Source organism: Oncorhynchus gorbuscha, linkage group LG24 (assembly GCF_021184085.1).
Source record: "Oncorhynchus gorbuscha isolate QuinsamMale2020 ecotype Even-year linkage group LG24, OgorEven_v1.0, whole genome shotgun sequence".
NCBI lineage: Eukaryota > Metazoa > Chordata > Actinopteri > Salmoniformes > Salmonidae > Oncorhynchus > Oncorhynchus gorbuscha.
The window spans coordinates 21571833-21589488 of NC_060196.1; the positions used below are offsets into that span (position 1 = coordinate 21571833).

Sequence of the window (17656 nt, forward strand, 5' to 3'; positions counted from 1 at the left end):
CTATGTCAGCTACGGCCTGTGCCTTCCCGAAGCGACCTGCAGTCTGTGGTCGCGTCTCCAGTCGTTCCTCTCTACTGACGAGTGGATTTCAGTTTTCCTGTTTTGTATTTACCTAAGATATATCCAGGATTATCGTTTTTGTTTAAGACTGGAATAAAGACTCTGTTTCTGTTAAGTCGCTTTTGGGTCCTCATTCACCAGCATAACAGAAGGATCCGACCAAGAATGGACCCAGCGACTACGGATTCTCGCAACACTGCCGTCGAGATCCAGGGAGCTATGCTCGGCAGACACGAGCAGGAATTGTCTGCTGCTCGTCATGCCGTTGAGACCCTGGCCGCTCAGGTCACCTGTTATTTTGGGTCATCCCTGGCTAGTATGTCATAATCCTTCTATTAATTGGTCTAGTAATTCTATCCTATCCTGGAACGTTTCTTGTCATGTGAAGTGTTTAATGTCTGCTATCCCTCCTGTTTCTTCTGTCCCCTCTTCTCAGGAGGAACCTGGTGATTTGACAGGAGTGCCGGAGGAATATCATGATCTGCGCACGGTCTTCAGTCGGTCCAGAGCCAACTCCCTTCCTCCTCACCGGTCGTATGATTGTTGTATTGATCTCCTTCCGGGGACCACTCCCCCTCGGGGTAGACTATACTCTCTGTCGGCTCCCGAACGTAAGGCTCTCGAGGATTATCTGTCTGTTTCTCTCGACGCCGGTACCGTGGTGCCTTCTTCCTCTCCCGCCAGAGCGGGGTTTTTTTTTTGTTAAGAAGAAGGACGGTACTCTGCGCCCCTGCGTGGATTATCGAGGGCTGAATGACATAACGGTTAAGAATCGTTATCCGCTTCCCCTTATGTCGTCAGCCTTCGAGATTCTGCAGGGAGCCAGGTTCTTTACTAAGTTGGACCTTCGTAACGCTTACCATCTCGTGCGCATCAGAGAGGGGGACGAGTGGAAAACTGCGTTTAACACTCCGTTAGGGCATTTTGAATACCGGGTTCTGCCGTTCGGTCTCGCTAATGCTCCAGCTGTCTTTCAGGCATTAGTTAATGATGTACTTAGAGACATGCTGAACATCTTTGTTTTCGTTTACCTTGACGATATCCTGATTTTTTTCACCGTCACTCGAGATTCATGTTCAGCACGTTCGACGTGTACTCCAGCGCCTTTTAGAGAATTGTCTCTACGTGAAGGCTGAGAAGTGCGCCTTTCATGTCTCCTCTGTCACATTTCTCGGTTCTGTTATTTCCGCTGAAGGCATTCAGATGGATCCCGCTAAGGTCCAGGCTGTCAGCGATTGGCCCGTTCCTAAGTCACGTGTCGAGTTGCAGCGCTTTCTCGGTTTCGCTAATTTCTATCGGCGTTTCATTCGTAATTTCGGTCAAGTGGCTGCCCCTCTCACAGCTCTTACTTCTGTCAAGACGTGCTTTAAGTGGTCCGGTTCCGCCCAGGAGCTTTTGATCTCCTCAAGAAGCGTTTTACATCCGCTCCTATCCTTGTTACTCCTGACGTCACTAAACAATTCATTGTCGAGGTTGACGCTTCAGAGGTGGGCGTGGGAGCCATTCTGTCCCAGCGCTTCCATTCTGACGATAAGGTCCATCCTTGCGCTTATTTTTCTCATCGCCTGTCGCCATCGGAACGCAACTATGATGTGGGTAACCGCGAACTGCTCGCCATCCGCTTATCCCTAGGCGAATGGCGACAGTGGTTGGAGGGGGCGACCGTCCCTTTTGTCGTTTGGACTGACCATAAGAACCTTGAGTACATCCGTTCTGCCAAACGACTTAATGCACGTCAAGCTCGTTGGGCGTTGTTTTTCGCTCGTTTCGAGTTCGTGATTTCTTATCGCCCGGGAAATAAGAACACCAAGCCTGATGCCTTATCACGTCTCTTTAGTTCTTCTGTGGCTTCTACCGACCCCGAGGGGATTCTCCCTGAAGGGCGTGTTGTCGGGTTGACTGTCTGGGGAATTGAGAGACAGGTAAAGCAAGCACTCACTCACACTGCGTCGCCGCACGCTTGTCCTAGTAACCTTCTTTTCGTTCCTGTCTCTACTCGTCTGGCTGTTCTTCAGTGGGCTCACTCTGCCAAGTTAGCTGGCCACCCCGGCGTTCGGGGTACGCTTGCTTCTATTCGCCAGCGGTTTTGGTGGCCTACTCAGGAGCGTGACACGCGCCGTTTCGTGGCTGCTTGTTCGGACTGCGCGCAGACTAAGTCAGGTAACTCTCCTCCTGCCGGTCGTCTCAGACCGCTTCCCATTCCTTCTCGACCATGGTCTCACATCACCTTAGACTTTATTACCGGTCTGCCTTCGTCTGCGGGGAAGACTGTGATTCTTACGGTTGTCGATAGGTTCTCTAAGGCGGCACATTTCATTCCCCTCGCTAAGCTTCCTTCCGCTAAGGAGACGGCACAAATCATCATTGAGAATGTGTTCAGAATTCATGGCCTCCCGTTAGACGCCGTTTCAGACAGAGGCCCGCAATTCACGTCACAGTTTTGGAGGGAGTTCTGTCGTTTGATTGGTGCTTCCGTCAGTCTCTCTTCCGGTTTTCATCCCCAGTCTAACGGTCAAGCAGAAAGGGCCAATCAGATGATTGGTCGCATATTACGCAGCCTTTCTTTTCGAAACCCTGCGTCTTGGGCAGAACAGCTCCCCTGGGCAGAATACGCTCACAACTCGCTTCCTTCGTCTGCTACCGGGCTATCTCCGTTTCAGAGTAGTCTTGGGTACCAGCCTCCTCTGTTCTCGTCCCAGCTCGCCGAGTCCAGCGTTCCCTCCGCTCAGGCTTTTGTCCAACGTTGTGAGCGCACCTGGAGGAGGGTCAGGTCTGCACTTTGCCGTTACAGGGCGCAGACTGTGAGAGCCGCCAATAAACGTAGGATTAAGAGTCCTAGGTATTGTCGCGGTCAGAGAGTGTGGCTTTCCACTCGTAACCTTCCCCTTACGACAGCTTCTCGCAAGTTGACTCCGCGGTTCATTGGTCCGTTCCGTGTCTCTCTTCGTCGCGTCCACCCTGTCTTCCATGTCTCCTGTGTCAAGCCTTTTCTTCGCGCCCCCGTTCGTCTTCCCCCCCGTCCTTGTCGAGGGCGCACCTATTTACAAGGTACGGAAGATCATGGACATGCGTTCTCGGGGACGTGGCCACCAGTACTTAGTGGATTGGGAGGGTTACGGTCCTGAGGAGAGGAGTTGGGTTCCATCTCGGGACGTGCTGGACCGTTCGTTGATTGATGATTTCCTCCGTTGCCGCCAGGGTTCCTCCTCGAGTGCGCCAGGAGGCGCTCGGTGAGTGGGGGGGTACTGTCATGTTTTGTCATTGATTATCATGTCTTGTCCCTGTGCTTCCCTTCTATTCGTTTCCCTCTGCTGGTCTTATTAGGTTCTTTCCCTCTTTCTATCCCTCTCTCTCCCCCTCCCTCTCTCGCTCTCTCTCTCTATCGTTCCGTTCCTGCTCCCAGCTGTTCCTCATTCTCCGAACTACCTCATTTACTCTTTCACACCTGTCCCCTATTTCGCCCTCTGATTAGAGTCCCTATTTCTCCCTCCGTTTTCCGCTTCTGTCCTTGTCGGATCCTTGTTTGATGTTTGCTGTTCTGTGTCCTTGTTCCGCCTTGTCGTGTTTTTGCCTTCTTCAGATGCTGCGTGTGAGCAGGTGTCTATGTCAGCTACGGCCTGTGCCTTCCCGAAGCGACCTGCAGTCTGTGGTCGCGTCTCCAGTCGTTCCTCTCTACTGACGAGTGGATTTCAGTTTTCCTGTTTTGTATTTACCTAAGATATATCCAGGATTATCGTTTTTGTTTAAGACTGGAATAAAGACTCTGTTTCTGTTAAGTCGCTTTTGGGTCCTCATTCACCAGCATAACAGATACTGTATGTAATATCAACAGAGTAGGAAAGATAGAAAGGGACTCACCTGGAGGGAGATACTCCGCGAAGCCACTGGAGTTGACCAACACGTTGGTCTTGAAGGTGGAGTCAAAGTCATCGTCTGCACTGAGGAAAGGGAAAGAGAAAGGAAAGGGTGGATCAAACTCTGGACAGTAGTGTTTTAAAACCCTAAAACACATGCATGTGATGCATGACGATATGAATAGGACCATAGGTGTATTACCTGTTGTAGAGGAGGATGTCTGGCGTCCACACCTGGTCAGTTGTGAACCGAAGGTTTTTCACTCCAGGGTATTCAGTCTGGTTCCACTGAAGATAATGATCAAACCAGCTCTGGAAGATAGACTCAGACTGGATATATTGGACATGGCAATTTAATTCAACTTCAACTGAATATATAACTAAGAAGGTCCACTGAGAAGAATACAATACATTCACTCTCACTCCGACAGCCAATCACTTGAAGCTGTGCTGTGCTTACCATCCGAAGCCAGATGTTAGTGGTGAGGACCTGATTCTTCTCATCCTATAATATGTAAATCATTTTGAGTCAATTCTTCTTCTAAGGAGCTATATTTAGAGACATGCCTCAAAGAATTCTGAGTCATTTTTGAAGTTGCAGTGGAATATTTACTTTAACAGAGCAGAGTTTGCACAGGTATAGACGAAGACACCAACAGACAGGTCGACGTACTGACAAGCAGACGGATAAAATAACATAAATGTAATATGAACATTGATCCCTACCACATCCATGATCTGCATCAGACTGATAGTGAAGAAGACTGTGAGGGAGTGTGAATCATTGCCCACCGGCCTCTCCATTCGATTGTAGTCCTTCAGAAGGTTCTTCAACAAGGTTCTCTGGTGAGGGCCCTGAATCGACACTGAGAGAGGAAGGGAGGAGAGGGAGATGGAAAGAAAGAGAGAAAAGGAGAATAGAAGATTTCAGAATAGAGGTGATGAAGACAAAAGAGGGGCCATGGAAAGGGGAATATGTACGGAGAAGAAGGGAGCAGAGAGAGAAGATTTAAGAAAAGATTTCAGAAAAGGCGATATAGAAGATAAAAAAGAGGACCGGCATGAAGAGGACTGCCCACTGGGCACAGATGTAATTTCAATGTCTAGTTTTGATTTACATTTGGTTGAGTTATCAACTACAACGTGAAATCAACAAAGAAATGTCACCATGTCATTGATTGAATTTAGGTTAAAAGTTGGGTGAAAAAGAATTGAAATCCTCTTACGTTGATGACTTTTTGCAAATCCAATCAGTTCTCCACATTGATTCAACATCATCACATTACATGTTTTTGTTGAAATTATGTGAAAACAATGTTAATGCAACCAGTTTTTTGCCCAGTGGGAGGAGAAGGGAAAATGGACAGAGAAGAATGGAGCAGCGAGAGATGGAAGGAAAGAGAGAGGAGAGTAGAAGATTTCAGAAGCACGGTGACATACAAAAGAGGGGGCATGGACAGAAGAGGAAAGTATGTGGGATAAGTAAAGATGAAGAGGAATCGGGGAAATTAGTGGAGGATGAGAGGAACCTCAGCGAAAGTTGCAGGCACACCTTCTCAATGCTTAATTAATGAATAATCAAGCAGTTTTGTAAGTGTAAAACCCGTGAAGCACTACAAATTTAAGTACGCGTGGGTGAATCATTAAATAAGGCATGATGTTCAAAGGATTTGCTTCATAATAGTGTTGTGGAGACTCATTTACATACAGTCAGGTCAAATTATTGCCACCCTTGATTTAAAAAATGAACAAAAAAGAATGTATAAAATAAATAATACAAATACTGAGCTATATTGTATGCTCCAGAAAATTGGGACATTTTGTTTAACTATTAATAAAAACAATTCTCAAAAAGATAGGGGTCATAGTCATTAGCACCCCTCCTTTCAATACCTCAACTTGCGAGGATATCGGCAATGAGCCTTTTTCTAAAATGTTTTATTAGATTGGAGAACACATCTTAGAGAGATCTTAGACCATTCCTCCATACAGAATATTTCCAATGAGCTCTATTTTCATGTCATCTGACCACAGCACCAGTTTCAATCCAAGTTCCAATGCCATTTAGCAAACTCCAGCAATTTACATTTGTTGGATGACATGGAAATAGAGCTCTTTAGCCACACACACCAGTGGTAGGTTTTGTGTCCAAAGAAAGGTTCATATGCAGAAACTAACCCTATACCTACTGTCAAATGTGATGGACCTTTAATGTTATGCGGCTATTTAGCATCATGAACTTTACACATTACCAGGATAGTTTTGTCAAAACCCTGGTTTCTTCTGCCAGCAAGACACTGACACTAAACAAACATCAAAACCCACAAAAAAAAGTATTATTTGGCCACAAAATCAACAGTCTCCGAACAAAACTTTGGTTTGAATTGAAGGTGGCAGTCCATAAATGCAAATGAAGGATATCAAGGATCTGGAAATATTCTGTATGGAGGAATGGTCTAAAATCCCTCCCAATGTGTCCCCCATTTTTCAACTGTAGCTAGTATTGACATTATAATTAAATCCCAATGGATTAGTTTCCATGAAACAGCTGCCTGTGTTGGCTTCCGAGTTAGAGCAGTGTCCTTAGCCAGCTAGTTAAACATTTGGCTATGGGTTAGCACTGGCAGTATGGGATTATGGAGAGTGAATTCAATTGTTTCTTCGTCATCTTGCTAGGTAGGTACCTAGCTGTGACCATATGGCTAGTATCAACAAGGGCTTTCTACAAAATAATAACATTACTGCAGCTAGCTAGCTAACATTGAAATCTAGACCATAAACTAAGCAGCACCTTCTGGTTTGGAGTATTTTAACGAGGCTTGAGTGGCTGACGACGTCAAGGTCTATGCTGTGTGATCACAAAAGAGATTGACTGTCGACACTCTGTTCAGAGGTGCTAAGTAAGTACTGTCGGCAGGCAAACATTTGACAATCCGATGTGTCAGCTAAAAAGTCAGTGGATTTTAAATATTTTAATGTGATTTATATATTATTATTTATTTATTTTTATGTAACTAGGCAAGTCAGTTAAGAACACATTTTTATTTACAATGACAGCCAAACCCTAACCCAGACAACGCTGGACCAATTGTGCGCCGCCCTATGGGACTCCCAATGACGGCTAATTGTGATACAGCCTGGAATCGAACCAGGGTCTGTAGTGACGCCTACTAGCACTGAGATGCAGTGCCTTAGACCGCTGTGCCACTCAGGTATTGTCTTGTCTAGTGTATTTGCTTTTGTCTTTTAACCTCCTAGCCCATAACTTTAGTCCTACTATTTTGCCCTATATGTGTTTGGTTGTTGCGTGTCATTTCAAATCCATTTGGTGTACAAACAGATATTAAGCGCTCTGTCAGTGGTCTGTGTACTTCTAGCTGTTTTATTATCCTTTACCACTGTGTGTCAATAGTCCCAAGAACCATTTTTCACCGGGAAAGTAACAAGAATCTCTACAAAAGGTTACGGTCAGGAAATGATTCACGATTTTGCGTTGAGGAAAGTTCAGTAGCTCTTTACATAGTTGCAGGGCAGACAGCCTCTGATATAATGTAGTAATACCTCTCCTCTCCCTTAGCGACCTATCTATCCTGCTGCTTACAGCTATACTCTGCTCTCTCTGTTGCAGCAACATGTCCATACATAACAACATAACAACGAGCCAGATCTATAATGGTATTCAATTGACGTGCCACCATTGATAATTGTCTGTTCCCTGCTGGTTCAATCCCATTTATACTGCACTCTGTCCACAGAGATTTTGGAGAAAATAGAGGGTGAAAGAGTGAGGGAGGTTGTGAAATGTATGATTGCAGCATTTTCTCTAATAAAGCATGTCTCCCCATCTCTCTCGCTTTATATACCAACTCTCTCTCTTTCTTTTTCTGTCCGAAACTGCAACAGACAACGTGTATTTTACGTTGAGGACCACATCACATCAGGTTCTGAATAACTGTAGACTTCTGTATTCACTAGGCACACAGGTAGGCATATACACACAGACCAACATAAAACAAGAGCACAAACACTGAGAGAACACAAAAATACTCACACACACATACACTTCACAATCCTCCTCTCCGCCTTTCCAGTGATCCTTTCCTAGTCTTTCCCTCTGGCTTTGTAACTCTAATCTTGCAATGTAGTCAGAGAGTAAATAGAGAGGCAGACCTACCCTGGACCAAAGCAGAGAATCCACAGACAACCAGAGCCACAGAGCACCACATTTCTAATGGAGCTGAGACAGACCGGCTTTGGAGGGTCCTGGATATAGGGATAAGAGGAGAGGCGGCACGGACAGGGAGATTGGATACAAAGGCAGGAATTCCCCTGATTTGCATCCACAAAGCATGAGAAGGAATGAATGAGTTAGTCAGAAAAAAGGGTATAGAGAGAGAGCAGGACAGAGAGATAGGGGGTAGGAAATGAGGTCCAGAGCCTAAGCTCGCACATGCCGTCTGGAAAAATGCAGTGAGTGAGTGGAAGAAAAAAACAACTGATTGATTCTAGACACAAGTCAGCTCTCCCCCCACTCTCTTGCTCTCTCTCTCTCCTATCCCCCTCCCTAATCGTATCCCTCTGCTTCCCTGGGAGGTGGAGCCAAGGAGGAGAGCATGAGAGGACAAAAATGGATGGGGACCTTTTTAAGAAAAATAGCCCCACCTGATTGATTTGAGTAAACATCTTAATTGACAAAGTGTGTGTGTGTGTGTGTGCGTGCATAAAAATATGCCTCTTGGGTCCAATCTCCGGATTTGTCTGTGCTGCACAGTGGGAAACACAGTCTACTGGAGCAGAGAGTTGATGGAGGGGAGAACTAGTCTGTGTGTGAGTGATCGAGCGAGGTGATAGATAGGTGAGGTGGTTTTGGCTTGGATGTGTGTGGTGGGGAAGTAGCTCTGTTTGGGGGAAGGGGGGGGGGGTTGAATCAGCAGGACAGATGGTCTCTCGTCTAATTGAGAAAGTGCTGGGCTCTGCATGGGGGCCCAGGAATGTGCATAGTTAAACTCCACTCCTCATTCGTTCTCATGAAGTGCTGATGCAAGGAAGGGGAGAGGAGAGAAACTGAGATAGGGACCGTATAATAGATTACACTATTACTTCTGCTGCCCTTTGCTATCCACGGCTCTTGGGGTGTTGTCAGACATCCCGTGTGCCCTAGAGGCACAGATTCACTCATGACTCATGGGTGCACACAATGAAGAATGGCCTGTATAGAATGGGGGGGAGAAAGCATCGGTGTCGGTGAAGTAAAGAAAACTGCAACAAGCATGAAACAACAAGGATATACAGGTAACTGCCAAAATAAAGGAAACACCAACATAAAGTGTCTTAATAGGCCGTTGGGCCACGATGAGCCGCCAGAACAACTTCAATGCGCCTTGGCATAGATTCGACAAGTGTCTAGAACTCTATTGGAGGGATGCAACACCATTCTTCCACAGGTTTTGTTGACGGCAGTGGAAAACACTGTCTAGGGCGCCCCTTCAGAATCTCCCATAAGTGTTCAATTGGGTTGAGATCTGGTGGCTGACACACACACACACACACACACACACACACACCCTTTAAACCCCCTATGCTCCTTTGAGACCCGCATTTTTAAACAAACCCTTAGCATGATGGGGATGTTTTAATTGAGATTGTTTAATTAACTCAGGAACCACACCTGTGTGGAAGCACCTTCATTCAATGTACTTTAAATCCCTAATTTACTCAAGAATTTCCTTTATTTTGTCAGTTACCTGTATGGTTACCTGTAATAGATAATGTTAGATGAATCCTGTTGAAACTACATACCTCCATAATTTGAATGTAAACCCAATTAACTAAAGTCTGATTAAAATATGGTGTCTGTCCTATTATGTACTATTATATTGTGCTAAAATGAAAACCATAACACCTTAGCTATAAAAAATAAATACGCATGGCAGCCACTGGGGTGTGGCTGACATCTGGTGGTTTATACAAAAACTACATTCAAGATAACTATTTCTGACAAAGCTGTGATGAGGTGAGGGTGAAGGAAAGGAGGCTCTGGTCAAAAGTAGTGCACTATAGGGAATAGGGCATAGCCGCGGGAAGATGTTTAGGGTCTGCTAATACAGGACTAGTAAAGGCCCAGTGCACTATAGGGAATAGGGCATAGCCGCGGGAAGATGTTTAGGATCTGCTAATACAAGACTAGTAAAGGCCCAGTGCACTATAGGGAATAGGGCATAGCCGCGGGAAGATGTTTAGGGTCTGCTAATACAGGACTAGTAAAGGCCCAGTGCACTATAGGGAATAGGGCATAGCCGCGGGAAGATGTTTAGGGTCTGATAATACAGGACTTAGTAAAGGCCCAGTGCACTGCTTTTGTGAGACATTTACTTAAATAACTTTTTTCTCTATTCAGATTTTTCAGGGGATGCTGCAGTACCCTCAGCACCCCTACTTCCCGCGCCACACCATTAGTCGTGCTGTGCTTTGGGTTTTTAATTACTCTCTTGATTGGATTAGGGAGTTATACTACGCTAACAACTCCCCCACCTAATAGGGTATTATCGACAACAAGTATATTATCATATATCTGTGGTCTTGACTTCTCACTTCAAAGTAGCCTTTTCTTGATGGATTATCTCTCGATGAATGCCTTTCACCTGTCCCATTGCATTCTTCTGGTAGGCTACTATCTACATTTGAGCGGTTCCTGTTCGAATGTTTTGTCACGTATGTTTAGAGATGGATTGGACCGAGGTGCAGGGTGGTAGGCGTACATCTTTCTTTTATTTAAATGACACCGAAAAAACAACAAAATATCAAATGAACGTAACGCTACATGTAGTGCAGAAAGCAACTACACACAAACAAGATCCCACAACTAAAGGTGGAAAAAAGGCTGCCTAAGTATGATCCCCAAGCAGAGACAACGATAGACAGCTGCCTCCAATTGGGAACCATACCCGGCCAACAAAGAAATAGAAAAACTAGAATGCCCACCCAAATCACACCCTGACCTAACCAAATAGAGAAATAAAAAGGCTCTCTAAGGTCAGGGCGTGACATGTTTCCTATCTTCTTCACTAAGGATGCCTATAATAAGTGAAGGTGAGTCTTTCGCTTTGGTGTGGCTTTTGGAATCCTGTTCTATAGTCACAGCATAGCATGGAGCGATGGGAAGTGAACTGTAGTGTTTTGGGGTTCAGCTCCCAGTCCCAGATTGCATACCCTGGCAGTGTACCCTTGAACAGAGTACTTACCCTAATTCATCTATTTTACACCCAGCTGTGTAACTGTAATACAGGCTAGATGATTAGACCTCTGTGTACAGCTCTCTCTCTCTCTCTCTCTGATTATGTGTTGTATTTTGATTACACAATACCTGTCTTTATCCTCCTCTCCCTACCCCTCCTCCTTGACTTCCTCTGTTAACTGGAGCCCCATCTGTCAAATATTAATAGATAGAGATAAATGTTGGTGAATGTCATTGTTATAACTTTAATTCCAAAACCATTTTCCTCTCCACATTGTCAGGCTAAAGGGTGACATATTTAATATTTCAGAAGCTCTTAAGTATCAGATATCTGACTCTCAAACCAACTTGATTAATCTGCCATATTTCTATAATCTCCTCCCCTGCATTGATACGCAGGACCATCACTCACTCTTAGATTAAATGGGAAAAGATCCAAATTGCCAGCTTGGAGAATAGTAATGCCTATCCTTCAATAAAATAAAATGTCAACTATTCTTCCCTTCTTCAACACACACACACAAGCAAAAGGACAGAGGCAAGAGCGCTGTCCAACCTGATGAAAAATGATGTCAGAGGAAACGTTGCCATGTAACCAGGGACAACTGAAACTGTGGATCTTACAGTAATAAACCCAGCTTAAACAAAGACGTCATGATGGACAACTTAATACTGGAAAATAATTAAATAAACGAGTCATAATACAATTGATATCCATGGACATATGGTTTATATGCTGCTATGTGGATTATAGTTCATAACCCTTATGTCTGCTGGAAGGGAGCTGGATTCTTATGAAGTTATTTCTGAGAGAGACTGAATATATTTTGATCTGAATAGTAGTTTTGTCACCTAATTATCCTAAGGTAATAACCAATATCTATTTAACTGATGCTTCATTTAATTTGTGTTGACTTTAAGGAGATGGACTAAAAGACAATCTGAGGAAGTTAAAGGAACAGGGGCATTTAAGAGTTCTTAACCAACAACAGTGGAATTTAAAACTTAATTGGAAGTAACTGAAATACGTGGAGAGGTAAGACTGAGCAGAATCAATTTGGTTTTAACAGTAATTTGGCAAGAATATTTATGACTGTAAGATTACCAGGTGCTGCAATAACTTAAATGAGGGTTTTATACAATAATTCTACAATGTTTCTAGATCAATGTTTCTGACATTGTTTTTTTCCAACAGGTTTCCATTGTCTTATCATATTATCTTGGATGGAAAACCCATAGGAAAATGTCTATATAAAGTCAACCATTATCACAGAGGAACATTCCCACTGCGCACAGACATCAGTTCAATGTCTATGTCATTGTATTTAGGTTAAAAGTTGGGTGAAAAAAATACTAAATGCCTTTCACGACTTTTTGCAAATCCAATCAGTTTTCCACATTGATTCAATGTCATCACATAGTTTTTGGGGGTTGAAATTACACCGAAACAACAGTGATTCAACCAGTTTTTGCCCAGTGGGTTTGTGTTCATGTTTACTGTGAACTGTGAATAGTATGAATGTCTTCTGTGAACTCTCAGCATTCCACAGGCATTACAACGTCCCCTTTTTTACAATAGAGTTTGTGTATTTGTATGCTTCCCACTCATACATTTTCATTGTTTTCACTCCATAAACTGGCTGCACTCTCTCACAGTTATCTCTTTCCAAACCCCATAAAATTGTTCAAATATAATAACTCAACACCTGTAACAATCTCTAGATGGAGCCCTCTCCCTCTATGAACTTGACAATGCAGCATGGAGATGAGGAGGAGGAGGAGCAACATCCCCTCCTTCCATCAAAAGTGGTCCCTCCCCCTCCTGCTTTTGGCATCCAGTGCGGAAGAAACTACTCATGTCAAAAAGGGGGAGATCACTCAGTGTGGCTCGATGGAACCCAGTCATCACTCACCCTCTCATATTACAACGGCTGCCAATATGTGTCACCCTCACCCCGCTCCTCGCCCCGAAGGGGAGACAATGAGGAAAAGGTTAGGGGGAAGGAGGTCCACAAGGAAAAGAGAGGCAAGAAGCCAGCAGGGAATGAACAGAATGCAGGGCACAAGGATCGGATTTGGGGGAGTAAAACCAAAAAGGCAAGCCCACAGAGGCGCCAGCAGGACATGACATCCACTCAGTCACCCTACAAAGGACTCCACATGTCTCAAATGGACTTAAGGGAAACAGAAAGTGGGCCACCCAGTGAAGGAGGTCGAAGGCTAGAGGTCCCATCAATGAAGATGCAGGACCGCCAGAGTCTACCTGAGATCATCATTACAACCAAAGATGACTACCAGCCACATTCCCCCAACCAAACACCCAGTTCTGACAAGAATCACCCGAAGTCTGAGGCCAAGGGCGCCTTTGGTGGTGGTGAGGAGACCAGTGGTGCGCATCACAAGGATGGTGTCCATAACTGCCCTCACAAGAAGACCCAGAGCATCGGTCGTAGGCTGGTCCGCCGAAGGGCGCTGTTTGAGAGGAGGCAGAGGCTGAATGACTGTGCACTCGCTGTGGGGATGTTTGGAGTGGTGGTCATGATCACCGAGATAGAGCTCTCCTGGAGCGTCTACAGTAAGGTCAGCACTGGGGACTAGACCTGGGTTCAAATGCTTGACATATTTTCAAATATATACTTTGAGTGTTTGCCTGGAGTGACAAATTTGCAGTTTTGGGACTGTTTTTATAGCTTTATTAAGCCATGCAAGTTCAACCAGGCACAGATCAAGTATTTGAAATGCTTTTTCAATTATTTGAAACCCAGATCTGCTGGGGACACCTGGGTGATTATTGAGTTCAAACTTACAGAACATTATTTGAAGGCCTTCAGTATTTGTTGCTGACTTAAGGTTACTGTGGCCAGGAATCAATCAGGGGCACATTGTGGAGCGCTGTGGACAATGTGCCTTTTAAAGGAAATGTTCCTGTGTTCGCGGAGATCGTATAAATCATAAATTACCTTTAAATGTCAAGCGCCTTCATTGAATCCCAACTTGTTAAAATAAGGCATATTTGCCACAATGAAGCTTACTGTACATTAAGATAAGTGTGTCCACGACATGTTTCCCCTACAGAGCTCTATATACTCTATGGTTATGAAGTCTGTTATCAGTCTGTCCTCTCTCATCCTGCTGGGTCTGGTCATTGCCTACCACATCTGTGAGGTGCAGGTAATTTCACCTCTCTGACTACTTACTACACTGCCCATACTCTCACTATCTTAAACTAGCTTATGTGATCCCACAGCTTAGATACTTTGAAGTCATTCTACTCTGCAATATTTTTTGTTATATACCAGACTATAGTAGAGGTTCTATTGCTAATGGGGAAAGTAGATGGTGACAGAAGGCAACCTTGTCTGGTACTACTCATTATATCATGTATTACACTTTGACTACACTCTCAATGAACTGTACTTCCTCTATGCTCTAACTCTGACATGGCTGTGTACCCATACTCCCATCACTGTTAGCTCTACATCCATGACAACGGATCAGAGGACTGGCAAATTGCCATGACAACGGAGCGGGTGAGCCTGATCGCCCTTGAGCTGTTTGTTGCGGCGGTGCACCCGTTCCCAGTGGGTCTCCCATTGACATGGCAAGCCATGTCCCCCACGCTGTCAGAGACAGAGCTGGAGATCGTGCTGGCTCTACCCATGTTCCTGCGACTCTACCTCCTGGGTCGTGCCTTGATGCTGCACAGCCGACTCTACACAGACACCGCCTCGCGCAGCATTGGCGCCCTCAACAAGGTCAGAGGTCAACATTTGTCACCATGCAAGTTATGCAACCTCTCCCTCAAATGTTAGTTACTTACTTTTTTATTTATTTATTTTATTTCACCTTTATTTAACCGGGTAGGCTAGTTGAGAACAAGTTCTCATTTGCAACTGCGACCTGAACAAGATAAAGCGTAGCAATTCGACACACAACAACACAGAGTTACACATGGAATAAACAAAACATACAGTCAATAATACAGTAGAACAAAAGAAAACAAAAAGTCTATATACAGTGAGTGCAAATGAGGTAAGTTAAGGAAATAAATAGGCCATGGTGGCGAAGTAATTACAATATAGCAATTAAACACTGGAATGGTAGATCGGCAGAAGATGAATGTTCAGGTAGAGATACTGGGGTGCAAAGGAGCAAAATAAATAAATACCAGTATGGGGATGAGGTAGGTAGATGGGCTGTTTACAGATAGGCTAAGTACAGGTGCAGTGATCTGTAAACTGCTCTGACAGCTGGTGCTTAAAGCTAGTGAGGGAGATGTGAGTCTCCAGCTTCAGAGATTTTTGCAATTCATTCCAGTCATGGGCAGCAGAGAACTGGAAGGAAAGACGACCAAAGGATGAATTGGCTTTGGGGGTGACCAGTGAGATATACCTGCTGGAGCGCGTGCTACGAGTGGGTGCTGCTATGGTGACCAGTGAGCTGAGATAAGGCGGAGCTTTACCTAGCAGAGACTTGTAGATAACCTGTAGCCAGTGGGTTTGGCGACGAGTATGAAGCGAGGGCCAACCAACGAGAGCGTACTGGTCGCATTGGTGGGTAGTGTATGGGGCTTTGGTAACAAAACGGATGGCATTGTGATAGACTGCATCCAGTTTGTTGAGTAGAGTGTTGGAGGCTATTTTATAGATGACATCACCGAAGTCGAGGATCGATAGGACGAGGGTATGTTTGGCAGCATGAGTGAACGATGCTTTGTTGCGATATAGGAAGCCGATTCTAGATTTAATTTTGGATTGGAGATGCTTAATGTGAGTCTGGAAGGAGAGTTTACAGTCTAACCAGACACTCAGGTATTTGTAGTTGTCCACGTATTCTAAGTCAGAGCCGTCCAGAGTAGTGATGCTGGACGGCGTGAGCAGGTGCGGGCAGCGATCGATTGAAAAGCATGCATTTAGTTTTAATTGCGTTTAAGAGCAGTTGGAGGCCAAGGAAGGAGAGTTGTATGGCATTGAAGCTCGTCTGGAGGTTTGTTAACACAAGGAGGGGCCAGAAGTATACAGAATGGTGTCGTCTGCGTAGAGGTGGATCAGAGAATCACCAGCAGCAAGAGCAACATCATTGATGTATACAGAAAAGAGAGTCGGCCCGAGAATTGTACCCTGTGGCACACCCATAGAGACTGTCAGAGGTCCAGACAACAGGCCCTCCGATTTGACACACTGAACTCTATCAGAGAAGTAGTTGGTAAACCAGGCGAGGCAATCACTTGAGAAACCAAGGCTGTCGAGTCTGTCAATAAGAATGTTGTGATTGACAGAGTCGAAAGCCTTGGCTAGATGGATGAATACGGCTGCACAGTAATGTCTCTTATCGATGGCGGTTATGATGTCAGAATAGAAAGAGTGGGAGGCCCCGGTGCACAACTGAGCAAGAGGACAAGTACATTAGAGTTTCTAGTTTGAGAAACAGACGCTCAAAAGTCCTCAACTGGCAGCTTCATTAAATAGTACCCGCAAAACACCAGTCTTTAACGTCAACAGTGAAGAGGCGACTCCGGGATGCTGGCCATCTTGGCAGAGTTGCAAAGAAAAAGCCATATCTCACTGGCCAATAAAAATAAAAGATTAAGATGGGCAAAAGAACAGACACTGGACAGAAGAACACTGCCTAGAAGGCCAGCATCCCGGAGTAGCCTCTTCACTGTTGATTTTGAGGCTGGTGTTTTGCGGGTACTATTTAATGAAGCTGCCAGTTGAGGACATGTGAGGAATTTGTACGTAGAGCTCCGAGACAGTATTGTGTTGAGGCACAGATCTGGGGAGGGTATCAAAACATTTCTGCAGCATTGAAGGTCTTAATTGGAAGAAGTTTGGACCAACCAAGACTCTTTCTAGTGCTGGCCGCTCAGTTAAACTGAGCAATCGGGGAAGAAGGGCCAGGGAGGTGACCAAGAACCCGATGGTAACTCATACAGAGCTCCAGAGTTCCTCTGTGGAAATGGGAGAACCTTCCAGAAGGACAACCATCTTTACAGCACTCCACCAATCATGCATTCATGGTAGAGTGGCCAGACAGAAGCCACTCCTCAGTAAAAGGCAAATGACTGCCAGCTTGGAGTTTGCCTAAATGACTCTCACACCATGAGAAATAAGAATCTCCGGTCTGATGAAACCAAGATTGAACACTTTGGCCTGCATACCAAGCGGCACGTCTGGAGGAAACCTGGTACAATCCCTAACGTGAAGCATGGTGGAGGCAGCATCATGCTGTGGGGATGTTTTTCAGCGGTGAACACTAGTCAGGATCGAGGGAAAGATGAATGAAGCAAAGTTCAGAGAGATCTTAGATGAAAACCTGCTCCAGAGCACTCGGAACCTCAGACTGGGGTGAAGGTTCACCTTCCAACAGGACAATGACCCTAAGCACACAGCCAAGACAAGACAACGCAGAACTGGTTTGGGGACAAGTCTCTGAATGTCCTTGAGTGGCCAAGCCACTGTATGCTGGAAACATTTAGTTTATATTAACTAAAGCAAAACCAATCTTT

The 17656-nt window shown here is 44.9% G+C and overlaps 1 protein-coding gene and 1 pseudogene across 2 annotated transcripts in view; one reads left to right on the forward strand and one right to left on the reverse strand.

Annotated features, from left to right (window-relative positions):
* LOC124013395 overlaps positions 1-8316 on the reverse strand; it is a 29814-nt pseudogene extending 21498 nt beyond the window's left edge. The window contains exons 1-5 of the transcript XR_006834859.1: positions 8089-8316; positions 4641-4780; positions 4375-4419; positions 4117-4226; positions 3919-3998 (exon numbers count right to left, since the gene is read on the reverse strand). The product of XR_006834859.1 is annotated as a neuronal acetylcholine receptor subunit alpha-7-like (transcript). The remainder of the gene's footprint in view (positions 1-3918; positions 3999-4116; positions 4227-4374; positions 4420-4640; positions 4781-8088) is intronic.
* Positions 8317-13163: 4847 nt separating this feature from the next.
* The window catches only part of LOC124012170 (small conductance calcium-activated potassium channel protein 3-like), a 46093-nt gene continuing 41600 nt past the window's right edge, over positions 13164-17656 (forward strand). The window contains exons 1-3 of the mRNA XM_046325647.1: positions 13164-13728; positions 14224-14319; positions 14622-14903. Of these exons, the coding sequence (XP_046181603.1) occupies positions 13273-13728; positions 14224-14319; positions 14622-14903 (834 nt within the window). The 5' untranslated portion in view covers positions 13164-13272. The remainder of the gene's footprint in view (positions 13729-14223; positions 14320-14621; positions 14904-17656) is intronic.